Source organism: Echinococcus granulosus (assembly GCF_000524195.1).
Source record: "Echinococcus granulosus chromosome Unknown EG_S00084, whole genome shotgun sequence".
Lineage (NCBI taxonomy): Eukaryota > Metazoa > Platyhelminthes > Cestoda > Cyclophyllidea > Taeniidae > Echinococcus > Echinococcus granulosus.
The window spans coordinates 271,897-285,711 of NW_020170464.1; the positions used below are offsets into that span (position 1 = coordinate 271,897).

Below are 13,815 nucleotides of genomic sequence, written 5' to 3' on the forward strand. Positions count from 1 at the left end.
TAAACAAGGGACTATTTTAGTACAGTGCTGTACTTACCGAGTTGGGAGCACGTCTCCGTTTCATGGGGCTTGAAGGTAGACGACATTCTAGCGCCTAACACGTGACGAGCAATTTGAAACTTTGGCAGCTCTATCTATGCACTATTTCAATGCGATGGAAAAATCAATGAATTCCATCAGCTGTCCAAAGGGTAATTTTGGAATACTTTGTGGGATCACTTAGCCGGACGAATTTTCTTAAATGTCTACCGTTGAGTTTGTCCTTACTCAATGTAGCTTTTAATGGTAACTTGACGCATAAAAAATTGTCTTATGTGACCGGGTTCTCCACCTCTTTTATTTGTGTGATCTTGACCTAGTCAGAACCTTTGCACGGCCATAGTCATCGGTTGCAAGTTCGTCTCGATCCAAATTGATGCAAAAACGACGCGGCTTGAGAGTGGAGTTTAAGGATGAGGCACCTTAGATCTGCTCAAAAGGTCGGAGAAATAATGTTTATCATATTTTAGAAATGTGACAAAATCTCGTGACTTCTATCATTTGAACATTAAGTTTTGAAAAAAATAATGGAGTCACTAAGTTTAGTTATTCAATTTTTCTCCACTATTCACCAAAGAAAACTTTTACAGATGGTCCTGTCACCCTATTTGAAGGATGGGAGAAGGGCAAGTAAAAGGAAACTTTGTGTAAATCATTCGCCTTGAATGCGGTGTCTCCGAGGCTAGGTTGGCAGAAGTAGATGTGTCCTCTGGGGGCAACGCCGTCGGTGAAGATGCGGGTAAACCACAACGCCCTGCGTACTAGCTTCAGATGAGACAAGGAGTGAGGGCGTTGTTAATGGCCACCTCCACTAGTTCATTCTCCACCCAACTTGTTGTGGTCAGCTCTTGTGGTGCTACTTAATCACCTACCTTTGATGACTTGGATGGTGTGCGTGTCACTCGCCGCTTTTCTGCGTTCCGGCTAAGGGCGGAATTTGCACGCCCTGTCTACTTTAGTAAGTCTCGGTTCCTGCTCTCGTTTAGCCTTCTTTCCCACCGTAGCAATCCATGTATTTATGTGCATGCATGATTCTAGCCACCCGTGCTTTTCTTTGAAGATATTAAAATTTGCAAAAGAGCACTTTTTGTACGCAAATATTTTATTCAATTGAAGTATTTCTCTCAATTTGAACAGCAGTCAACTTCTGCAACAATTGAAAGTTGCAAATTGATGTATATTCACAACATTAAGTTAAATATAATTCTTTAAAAAGTTTTGTTGCAGCTTTTGGCACTACTATTAGCCCACTCTTCTCGCAGCTATTTCTTTTTCTATACCTTTCCTTTTCATGAACTAAACCAATCCTGCCTACAAGGTCAGTGCGCGCCTGTGTAAATAACTTTCTGCACCCTGTAGAGAGGACATCTGACAAGATGAATTGAATGCGAGATTTGGCTAATTTAGTGGCTACGATGTTTAGGTGCGCAAATTGCAAAGTGGTAGAATGACGAGCGTAATGAATGCACGCTCTTATACACGCATTGCTCTATCTCCACCTTTGTGATTCATAGCAATTAATGAATGATAGTGGGTGTTGGGAGAGCATTTGTAGGTACTCAATCGGTATAACATGTAAGAGCATATCCCTTGATGACTTGACCTTATCCCTGGGGTGGAAGTGAATTGGACTATGCCAAAATGAAAGCTAACTAAAGTACCAATTTTAAGTTTAATTAGACCATGAAATTCTGGTTCTTTGTCAACACAGTGTTACATCAGCCTAAAACGGGTATACGAATTTGCTGCCATGTAGTGTGAATGGGGGTTTTCTTACATGGCTGTTGTGAGAGAACTAAAATGAGCACACAAATGGAAAGTGAGGAGGAGAGGCACAATTAATTATCGAACTTGTAGGTGTTGCCCCTACTAGTTACTTGTAGGGAGGTGGTGGGTATTTGCAACGATGTCCAACACCTATCCTTCTCCTTTCCCACCTCTTTTCTTTCCTCCCGGTTGTCAATTAATTCAACCTACTTTTTTACTCTTTTGCCAACTTAATTACAGTGGTGATGCTGCTTCTTAGTATGATTTATATAGTGCAGTATGTGAGGAAGAATTCCGTTGTGATAATGATTGTTTTTTTGTTTTTGTGGCCTTGTTGGTGGTGATTATGCTAACTGCTGTGGCACTTTTATTAGTTCTGTTCGCAGATTTTTATTACTATTGTTGTCTAATCGCTACTCTTCGGAATGTGTATGGTGTCATTACGGAAAGATAATCTGTGAACCTTCGATTCTTCCTTAAAGGCGAATTTATACATATTACCCGATGGTCAGCCTGTCCAAACTGATACAATGGCCAATTTCAAGGTCTCTCTTTACCAAAACCGAGAGCTATGCAACCATTATTTTACAAGTTTTATTGTGACAAAAGTAGTCAAAGTTGCAATGCGGAAAAATTTTTTGAGTAAATTTTTAATACTCGTCATTTTCAAGATCATTTTTGTCTCATTTTTCTTTTGTGCTGGTTTAATTGGCACTTCATTGGTTTTTAATGTTAGGTTTTTGTCTTAAAAGGTGCTATATCACAATATATACATGGGAACTATTATTAAATACCGAATCCCACTTCGTGACGATGACGTTTCTGGACCTTAATTTTGGCCATAATGCATCCGATTCGTATGCAGCATTACCTGATGAGCATGAGAACAGTACGAAACTCCGTCAAATACGATTTTCGCCTTTGTATTACTTTGCGTCTTACTCAGGTAAGAAATATTTGTAAATCATGCGTTGTCTTGCCTTTTGCACACTAATAGGTTCAATGTCTATATTTCAGACGATAATTAGTTTTACTCTACAATCTCAAGCATTTTCGTGATTTCTGCATAACAAAGTTGCATTTTGCGTTAATTTAATACTTGTGTCGGTAGACTCTGCCCTACATACTAGAAAACTCGCATTCTGTAGGCCCTTAGACAGTGCAGTTAGGAGTCCTGGCGACAAAGGAGAACATATTTAGATCCTGCAGAGCAATAATTCCCTGCAACAATGACAGCGCAATGAGCAGTTATTTAGAAAAAAGCACTGATATTTAGACCAAAAAAGGTGCAGTCATATAAATTTCGCCGCTTTTGAGCTTAAATTGCATATTATAGTCATTGGCTAGCAGTTTAATGCAATTCTTGTGTAAGGTGAAGCTCCTCTGAAACAATCATCTCCTGAACACGATATCTGCGTAGTGGCCTGGTCTTTTAAAAATTTACTAAGTAGAACTAGGGCAGTGCAGCGGTCTCTTCTCCACCCCCTAACTCTATTTCATAACCCCAACCCCTACTCCACCTCGCCCTGACTCTACCCTTAACCGGAATCCTAACCTTGACTCCAACTAAAATGGCGCTGCTAAGAAACAACAGCAAAAACCGTTTGCAGAATGAGAATGTATATTAACCCTGTCGGATGAGTTTGGCTTGTTGGCAGCAGTGTAGGTGATGCTGGAACAAAATAAGCTTTTGATAAAATCCTAAAATTAATGTTTTATGTAAGTATGCATATGTTGATTAGCAAAAATCACACGCATAAAACCACACAAAAAATTGACGGAATGCAGAAATGCATGAGGGTGACAAAATGCTGAGAATGTCATAAAAAATGGAAGGCTGTTTCCCCCCTTAACGAAAATTCAGAGGGATTGAAGAAAAGTGGTGAAGACAAAGCAAACAAAGACTGAGAGGACGCTGCCGTATGCTTTGAAATGTCCGTCTCAATCCCATTGGTAGTAGCAGTAGTAGGTGGATTGTTCTAAATCATTGGTTTCGGCAAATTTTGCGCTGCAGGGGCACCACCTGATGCTGCTGCTGCTGCTGCCGAGTTGTGGGTACTGGAGAGACGAGTTTGTCGTAATTCGTCAGAGGAGACAAGGTGGTGGGTGGAAGGGAGCTCTCGTGGGGAACAGGTGGGAGAGCGCGGTGACGACTAGTGGCACGTGACGACGAACTGCTCGAAAGACTGACAGCAGTGAAGCTCTTTGAGAGGCTGCTGTTGGCGGTCTTCGATGTACACGACGCCTTCGTGGATGGCTCTGGAGCGGAGACGATGGCCGAGAAAACGGGATGTTGAAGCAGACGATGAGCTGTGGGTCGTTGTTCCGGAATACGATTGAAACAAGAGTCCAGAAACTGCTTGACTGAGGAGCTGACTGACTTTGGATAAGAGGGCGGCTGATCAGTTGACGCAATCTGTTAGCATGAAGAGAAAATGTGCATAAGTAAATGAATAGCTTTCCACGAAATATATTTATCTGGATTTGAAATATGGGGTCAGCCACGAGCTACGGTTGTTGGTGTTCCAAGGGTCTAGCAGTCTGAAACAGTCTTTCATTACCAAAAAGTTTGCTGGAACAATTTTTGCTTGCGTTCGTGTATGATCTTTTCAGCATGAGGTTCTTTAAAGTAAATATGGAAATAGTTTTGTGATTATCTATGACCCATTTGTGGCGTAAAGTAACGACCATGCGCACTAAGTCAGAGTCTCAATGCTTACTGTAAACATCAGGGCATATTGATTGGTAAGTCGAGAATCATTCCAGGGAGGTTTTCCACTCAGCATCTCCAGCAAGCAGCAGCCGACCGACCAAATATCGCACGCCCGCCCATACGTCTCGCCTCTCAGCACCTGTGATGCAGAAAATGCAAACTTGCTACTGACGAAAAATAAGTAGCAAGGGTAATTCGTGCATCACAAGGACCTACTTCCGGAGCCATGAAGGCGAAAGTGCCAATAACTTGACCCTGAAATTGACCTGCCACACTGCCCTGACTGCCCAGTCGTGCGGAGGCACCAAAATCAGATATACGCACGACACTGCCTGTGCAGTCAACCAATAAGTTTGCTCCTGACAAAAATAAAAGCATTAAATAAAAAGAAATATTTGGTTTCACATTAGTACTAGTTCTGAGGATCGTGTGGAACTGGGTATGTTGCCTGTAGGTACACTATTGGTAGAATTTTTTGCAATGTGTCCATTGCATAATTATTTGCTATTAACTGCTGTGAGAAAGTTTTCTTGATGGGGCGTAGGTTTTAAGTATTGGTAGGTAATTTATTTTAAGTATTTCTTTTGCGCTCACTAGTCTACCTTAAAATTATCTCCACTTGTTGGTCCGATCTTATTGTTTAGTCTATCATAAGTTTTTAAAACAACACGTCAAAAGCGGTATAAATTTGTACCTTTTAAGTCTCTGTGAAGAATACCGTGTTTGTGAAGACAAGAGATGCCCCTAACCACCTGCAGAGTGTATGCTAAGGAGACGGGTTCTGTGAATGCGCCATACTGATTCAGTAAACTCGTAATACTTCCCCCCGGCATCCATTCCACGAAAATGTCCACGTGCTTCTTCTCGGGGTTGTAGGCGATACCGAAAAGACGTAGGACGTTTGGATGATACAGTCGTCGCATTATCTCCACCTCCTCCCTAGCCGTCGCCAGTTGCTCCATCGCCTCGGCAGAGGAATCACCCACGAACCGCAGCCGCTTCACCGCCATCAACGTGCCCGTCCTAATGTCGCGGGCTTGGTAGCACAGCGAAAATGCACCCTTGCCAAGAAAGGGTCCTAGCAACCAATCAACTCCCTCTTTGTATCGGTACTCGCTTTTCAGTGGATCCTTAGCGTCCAACGCCTGTGCAAGGTTCGGAATCGTCACCAGGGGTACTGGTGACCAGGCGGCTCGTCGGAGGGCCGTTTTCAGAGCTGACAGTTCTGCTGGACTTGGAGTGACCGGGACAGAGGCTGATGTTGTATACTTAACAGGCTCTCTTTTTCCTTGATACTGATGCTGCTGTGGTTGCTGTGTTGTTCTCACCTCCTCCCAATCCAGTTTTTCCAGCGGTTCTTCGTCCCCACCTTCTCCATCCTCCTCATCCTCACTGCTACTGTAGACGCCAGCGGTTTCCGAGAGTGCTACGTGGTCGTAAGCGGGTTCAAGGGCAACTCGAACACCGTTGGGAGTAATTATCCTCGTGCTATTTGACGGGGCTCGAGCAGGTGTCTTGCTCTGGGAAAAGCGCCGAGGTGGGGGAACGGGTGGGACTTCATGCTCGGGCGGTGGTGGTGGTTGAGGCGGCGTGGTAGTTGAGACGGCGGTAATATTAGTAGTTACAGTGGTGGTCGTAGCAGTTACGGTACCACTGGCGCTGATGGGGTTGGATGCGGTGATAGTGGCTGCGGAACTGCTGGTAGTGGTGGTGTTGGTGTTAAGAAGATCGGCTAATTTGGCACGTAGTTTGGCTGCCAGACTGACATCGAGGAGCTTGATTTCAGCACTGACAAAGCTCTCGGCATCGGGGAGAGAACTGCCATTGGATGAGGAGAAGGAGGAAGAACGGGGCTCTTGAAGCAGAGCTCGCGCTACTGTGATGAATACACGTCGGGCCTACAATAAGTGGGAGAATCTCACCATTTTCAGTGACTAGTAGCGATTGATAAACAATGTAGAGTCCATCTTTTTGAATATTTTTTTGCTTTAAAGCAACTTACAAGTCGACTGGCTTTGATGTTGGCTTCCATGAGACAGGCAAAAGAGCTAATCTGCACCTCCTCGGCTCGTTGACCAGTCACTCCCATGACCTTAAGAGGGGATCCAGTGACGTTTGTAAATGCTGTGGGATTCCTTCGAAATCGCGTTGCCATAGCATCCTCAGATACAAGATTGTGCGGAAAGACGGGCTGTTCAGGGGGGTAGACATGACGTCGAGTGAAGATGAGGCTGGAACAGAGGTGACGGTAACTGATGCGCTTGTTGTCCACGTCTTTGGTAACAACAGCCTCGCCAACACCGTCACCAGTACTAATCTTAGCAACTGTTTCACGGTGCATTTCCACCAGCTTCTCCAAGAGCTTCAGCCGACCCACGAGGTGAGTTTGGTGAAACTTGGCGGAACGCAGCAGAAAGTGTGCCATATGTGGCAACCCGCTGATGGACATGCATTCCTCCGCTACAAAGAGGAAAGGGTACTTGGTTTGTTTTCTGGTTGTTATTAGACGACATATTTCTAACTGGAAAAATTGGTAAAATAAGATATAATCACGCCTCCTTATTGGCACTGCAGGGCATGGTATCTTGCCCAATTCCGACCCAGAGTCAGCACTGCTGGTGTCAGAGCATCGTCCCTTGAGACTTCATTGCAATGTGGTGAACAAATTGTTGTAATGAAACGTCAGCGCCTCTTTAAGGCAGTAGGCAGAGGAGCCACCTGACTCGGGCGCAATCAATATATTGATTGATGCTGGAATGGCGTGATCCAAAGGTACGGGCATTGATCGATATGCTGGTCCGTTGCTGTATTGTCCACCCATTAAGTGCTTCTTTAAGGCAGCAGACGATGCAGTCACGTAGCCCAAGACCCCGATATATTGATCCAAAGTGAAATCTTGTGACCCAAAAACAGGAGCTAAGGTCGATAAAGATTAAGTCAAGCATGACAACTGATTGGATATCAGAAGGTGAAAATTCTTATCTTCAGTTTCATTTATTATTGTTTTAGAGAAAGCAAAGTATCTCAAGGGTGTTGTAATGGCAACGGCAGTTGGATGACTCATCCACCTTCCCAAAGGGGATGAAAAGGAAAACTTTTGTCGCAAATCAGCTAGAAAAACCACCCTTAATACAACAATTCAAGCCAGTAGTAACTATCAAAGTTCTCTACCAATCAATCCATCATAAATTTGTCAACGAGGTGATATCTGTGTGATTTACCTAAAAACTACCGCGAACGAAGTTCGCTGGAGTTCACAAACAACATTTTCAACGAATTATTTGTGAAGAATATGGAAACAAAGCTTACCTATATGTAAATGTTAAATTAACATTTATTTAGCAAAAGTCTCTGCCTTTAAGACACTACCTTATTTTATTTGTTTGCTTAGCTCACGGTTTTTGAAACGGGCCACTCAGGAGCTCCGCTTATTATATCTTAGCTGTGAAGGCTGACCTCCCGGCCATGCTAGTAGCCCCAAGCCCTGCTGTCAGTCGCATATATGCATTATTTGCCCCAGCATTGCTTCTTCTTTCGTCTTCGACGAAGTCTCGGTGCGCTGCTGCATAAGTGTTTCGGTTAATGAAAATACGACTCTGCAAACTTTTAGTCTCACTTTCATATTTGCAAATAACAAAATCTACATGGAGAAAGCATGCATTTTATTCGCATAATTCTTACTCCATTTTCAATTTTATTTCACAGGTACGCTTAGGGAGCAAAATTACCCGCCTAACATGGCCTTAGAGTTAACTCACAACCAAGAGAGGGAAGTGTCTTCCCTATCCTTTTGCGACTCATTGGTTAATTGTTAGCCAACGGGAAAACATGCAAAGTTGAAAACAGCACTTGAGGAGGCGCACATAAACATTAAGCCTGTAAAAATGTCCGTTTCGGCAGGGCAAATGCGCCATCAACACGTTTCCCTGTTCAAACGCGTTCGTGGGTATTCCCTCCTACATACCACCTTCGATGTAAGCTAGACTTGGTAGAGGAATTAACAGGGCATTCAATGTTTAGTGATTAATGACTGCGAACTGCGCTTCAAAGCAGACAGAACTGCAAAACGTTGGTTATTCGCTTAACTCTCTGTCTCGGTAATTGAACCACTTGGGTGCTCCGCCATTGTACCTTCGTAAAGTGGGCTGGCCTTAGTCATGCCAGCAGCCCCAAGTCCTTTATTCGTCTTCAGAAAAGTTTCGGAGCGCTCTATTGATGGCAGTGAAAAACAAATTCTATCTTAAGGGACATGTGCATTGAATTCTGCTGCTGGGTGATAGACCTTAGCGGGGCGGACAATGTGCCTATGTTGGGGATGAAAGAATCTGACACAACCACCAACGGAGACCTGAAATTGAAGTCTACTTTCGGTAACCATTGCTGCACCGAGATCTGCAGGAAAGCTGCTAACAACTAATGCAACACTAGCAGTGAACCATCTAAAGCAGTTCGTTATGGGGCTGCATATCATTTCTGCATAGAGACGTCAAATATGCGAGCTCGCGATACCTCGCCCACTTCTTTATCAATTGGATGGGATCTAGAAAGGCATGAGGCACAGCTTTAATGTGAGAATAATGTGCAAAAGGAATAGCTGCGAAAGCCCACCCTTACGGACCTACGCCAAATCCTGCCCTTTGCTACATGACCACTATTTTAGGTCAGTCTGCCTACAGATAGCCTTGGACACGTGTAATAATTAGCACATTCCCTCCGGTGTCCGAATGCATTTCCCACACAGGACAAAGCTCTTCATACAGTAGAATTGCTAAGAGGGATCAGTGACGTTGTGGTGAAATAACTCCTTAGTTGCGTGGAAATTCAATGACCGGCAAAGTTGACTCGTGCATTGTAATGTGGCCCATGCGGGAGGTTGGCCAGGAGCGGTGACCAAAGTAATACCAAGCCTGACATTTACCGTCCATCCAAGGCATTACAACAAAAGGGCACTTTCGCACGGGAAATTAACTAGTCGAGTTGTTTACCTCAAGCAATGAATGGACGAGTTATGTTGTTAATGTGGTTCTCTCAAGTTGTCCTTCAGCAAAGTAAATTTCTTTATAAAAGGAGTATGCGAAAGTCAAGCAATGTTTTGTTAAGTCAAGTGAAACAATGCCAAGTATGAAATTGTAGTAAGCACTGCGAGTGTCAAATTAACAAGGTTTGCGCATTAACTAATTTTGATGTTGCGACGATTTTGTTAAAACAAAAAAAGCAGTAGCAGCAGTAATGTTGCGTGATTTCAGCAGAACTAACGAACGAAATGCGACGCTCCATCAGTCCACAGAAAGAGCAGCAAAGCGATTTTTTGTTCAAAAGCGCAGCAAATAACTGAAATGAAATGGTAAAACCTTTTTTAACGCCTGAACAGAAACATGTGCTTGGTAGATTATAAAACATACTTATAAACTGATCCCCAAATTTTACTACCCAACCTACTTATTTTTAATGACTGTTTTCACATATCCATTAGTGGACTGTATTTCTTACCTCTTGACCCTGTTAAATCAGAACCCTTCCAAATGCACAACAAATTCGTATTTTTGCGGCCCTTCAACGTCCAAAATCATGGTTTTGGTGTCAGACCATGTGCCCCTATTCATTTGGCATGCAACTTGATCTCATTTGTAAGGAGGAAAAATCAACGCAAGTAAAACTATTCGGATTAAATGTATAAGTGTAGCATTCACACCTTAGTCTAAAATGTAACAATGAGGTTATTTTCAAAATCTAACCGTTGCTAGTGTCCCTTCCGATGGACATTTCGCCCTCCTGACCCTTGGCCAACTCTACGAGAGTGACCAAGGCTAAATTGGCCCGTCGATGCTGATCCGGCGGTGGTGGTAGAGTCACATCGACTGACGCTGCTCCGCTCTCGGCCACTGTCGCCGCAGTTGACGCTGTGGCGGTTGGAAGGTTTAAGTTGGCCACGTTGTTGATGGGCACGTGACCGGGTGTTAGGTAGCCACCAACAAATATAAGCAACCGTCGTAGGACTGGCGCGATTGTGCGTTGCAATGCGGTCATGGTCTCCGTGTCGAGACAAATGAGGTAACCCAGAATTTCTCGGAACGCACACTAGACGGATTCAAAAGTGAGCAGTCTTAGATGGGCCGGATGAGAGGCGAGTACGACGTTATGAGTGAAAAAAGGAGGAAGAGTGCGCCACGTGTCAAGTAGAGTAGCTCTTTAATAATTAATGGGAAGTTGGGGAAAAAGACGTGAAGATTTTAAAATGATATGTCAATTTACCGATATCTGAAAATCAAAATATCAAAATTCATGTGGGTATAAAATCCACTTCGATATCTTTAAAACAAATTCCCCAGTGTACAAAGTAAGGGGATGTTGGTCATCACTGCCGCGGATTACTTTTTTCGCTACAAAAAGGCGGGACATCCAGACGTCCGGTAAAAAAATTTGCTGTGGTAATTTACTTGCATAAGAGTGACATTTTGCATTTAATTTTATTCTGCCATAGGTAGTGGAAAGAGGAAAAATCTACGTGGAGTCAGACCACATGCAACATGGAATGTTAAATACTCCCTCCAATCAGTCAGGGGAATTTCTTTATCAAGGAATGCTACACAGACTAATCACCCTGGAACCCCGCGTTCCCATGGAAGAATCAGGAGTAATACGAACAACTGACTTTTGATATTTTTAAGGGTTGTGCGAGTGCACCATCTTCCGTCGACGGCGCCGGCTTTCAGATATGGCTTAAAGGCTCTGGTAACCGGTCCTCGTGTTCCGATTACATTACTCATAAAATCCCAACATTTCGCGTTTTACTGGTTAAAACAGGAGATACCGAGAAGAAGTATAATTAAAATACTTTAATTGCTCGTCTAACTCTCGTTTTTAGTAAGGGAGTCAGTTAGGGTCTTCGCCACTGCATCCTCGACGGGTGGTCGGGCCTCTGGCCCGTGACAATATTTCCAACCCCTTCTGAATGGTAGAAATACATAATCTGCCGGGGTATTGTGCCTTCTTCTGCCTTCAGGAAAGTCTCAAGGTACCACATTGGTGACAATAGAAACTAAGCCTCATCCTAAAGGACATTTCTCCTTCGGCAAATACCCCATTTTCGTGATCTGCAGGAAAGCAATTAGTGTCCAAAGCGACACTAACCGTGAATCACGTGAAAAATTTCCTTACGGAGCTGCTCACCGTACCTGTATGAGGGTATCAAATATGCAAACTCGCGATATCTCCTCCATTCCTCAACTAACTGGACAGAACCCAGATGCATATAACTGGGCAGCACTAAAGCGAGAAAAGCAAGGCAAGGGAGAATGAAAGCGAAATCCTACCCCCACAGAACTATGTTGAATCCTGTCCTTTGTTGCATGACTGCGTTTGAGCCAACGTCCCTACGACTAACGGTGTACACACATAATGGCTATCGCATTCCTCCGTCCACCCATACAATCCCCATGCGGGATAAAACTCCCGATCCAGTAGAATTGCCAGCAGGACTCAGCGACCTTGCGGTCAAGTATCACCTTGGTTGCATACAAATTTAACGACTCGCACGGTTACCCTTAGACTACTGATTACGCAGTAACGGTTGTCGCGGGAGGTTTGCCAGAGGAAGCGCTCTTAACCACATTCAAAAGAGAAGAGGGAGTATGTAATGCATTAATTGTTTGTTTACCTTAGATGCTTCACCGTTTAGGCTGGCCTTCGGCCTTACCAGTAGTCTCCAACCAAACTGTCTGTGAAATATATATCTATATCATTTTCTCGGGTACTTCGTTGTCTTTCGTCTTCGGGGAAGTCACGGAGCGCTACAATACAGTTATTTCCAATGAAAGACAAACACTAAGAGGGACCCAAATTTGGTAGCATAAAGCGTAGTGAAATAGACCGTAAACTGAAAAGAAAGTTTAGGTGCCTGTTAGTCAGAGAGAGCTAGAAAAAAAGAAAGAAGAATCGTGCAGTAGTCATATTTCTTATCACATAGCGATCTGTCGCGTCATTCACCGGCAGAGACAAAGCGCACGGGATTAGATGTTATGTTTCCTGTATGACAGCAGTAACCTTTGCTTGATTTACAGCAGCGCTTTCATCGTACCCCTAGACCAATTTAATTTTCTTTCCTAGTAAATAATTATTCAACCGAAATTCTCCCGTGATTTTCTTAGCCGTACTTAAAGCTTACCATGGAGACTTGCCATCCCCTCTGCGAAAGTTTTTAGAGTCGCTTACTCACGCAGATCAAGTTATAAAAGCACTTAACTTAAATGAAGTGGAAAAGACGTTTTGTATAATCTACACAACCTCTAAAGTAGCTAGAAAGTGTATTTCGTGGCGGCGCATAAGTTCAAAATTCCATTCCATTGAAATGTTTATTGTCATCACTAGCACCACTCCACGTAGTCTCACACCCGTGAATGTTAAAACTCAGTTAAATTGAAAATCAAAAGTGATTATCTTTTTTTATTAACTTTTACTAATAAAGAAGCCGAGGCACTTTAACTGTGAGTCAATTTATAAACCCTGAAAAGAAGTCCAAACTGCACCAAATGCATAACTCATTTTTAACGTTTCAATGAGAAAATTAACAGCCCTTTTAGAAAAATTAGTTAGACGTCGCACTGACGTACATATTTTTTTTTAATTAGACGATGCTTTTGATTAGCATTATTTATTTATTTACACGCACAGGCCAGTGACTAAGCCCTCCTACTTGTGCGTGTGTGTGCGTATAATCCCTGGATAATTGCAGTAGGGAGACAGAAGAAAAGAGAAAAAAATAAAAGCACCCCGACTACGGAGTCCATTTTATGCCCTGGGGATTTCGGTAAAAGGAAGAAGGAGGGGAGTGGGTGGCGAAATAACACCAGAATTGGCGAATTAGGTTAACGCACACCCATCTGCCCGCCCGCCCGCCCGCCCGCCTGCCCGCCTGCCCAAGGAAGCTCACAACACCGTGCTGCGGACTCCTCATGATTTTCGCGCGAACGCACAAATTCAATTAGGGCGAAAAGAAGGAAGAGGAGAAGATGGTTTGTGTGTATGTGTGTGTGAAAGATGCTTTTTTGTCCCAGCACACACGTTTACAAAGCACGCCGAGCCGTCATTAATCATCTGCAGGTACAGTTGAAGGAGTATGTTTCGTTCAACTAACCAGCCTAACCACCATCAACACCACCACCCGGTCCTTTGTTCTCCACCTCCTTCACCTTGTGTTCACAAATTTTGTGTTTCCGTTCTGTCTTTTTTGGCTTGGTTAATTAGTTCATTTTGAGAAGAAGACACGTTCGCAGCCTCAAGCGTGTGTTTGTGACCAA

General features: G+C 43.5%; 2 protein-coding genes across 2 annotated transcripts; one reads left to right on the plus strand and one right to left on the minus strand. All coding sequences in view use genetic code 11, as the record gives it.

The window, feature by feature from the left end:
- Positions 1-5,190: 5,190 nt before the first annotated feature.
- On the minus strand, positions 5,191-6,944 carry EGR_07703 (Mitogen-activated protein kinase kinase kinase; the record flags this gene model as incomplete). Its single annotated transcript, XM_024496952.1, has 2 exons — positions 5,191-6,417; positions 6,522-6,944. The coding sequence occupies 2 exons, from the start codon at positions 6,942-6,944 to the stop codon at positions 5,191-5,193; spliced, it is 1,650 nt and encodes a 549-aa protein (XP_024348657.1).
- Positions 6,945-8,101: 1,157 nt separating this feature from the next.
- EGR_07704 (hypothetical protein) lies at positions 8,102-13,000 on the plus strand (the record flags this gene model as incomplete). The annotated part of the gene is made up of 4 exons (XM_024496953.1): positions 8,102-8,224; positions 9,587-9,638; positions 12,667-12,897; positions 12,930-13,000. 4 exons carry the CDS (start codon positions 8,102-8,104, stop codon positions 12,998-13,000), a joined length of 477 nt encoding a protein of 158 aa, XP_024348658.1.
- Positions 13,001-13,815: the final 815 nt, after the last annotated feature.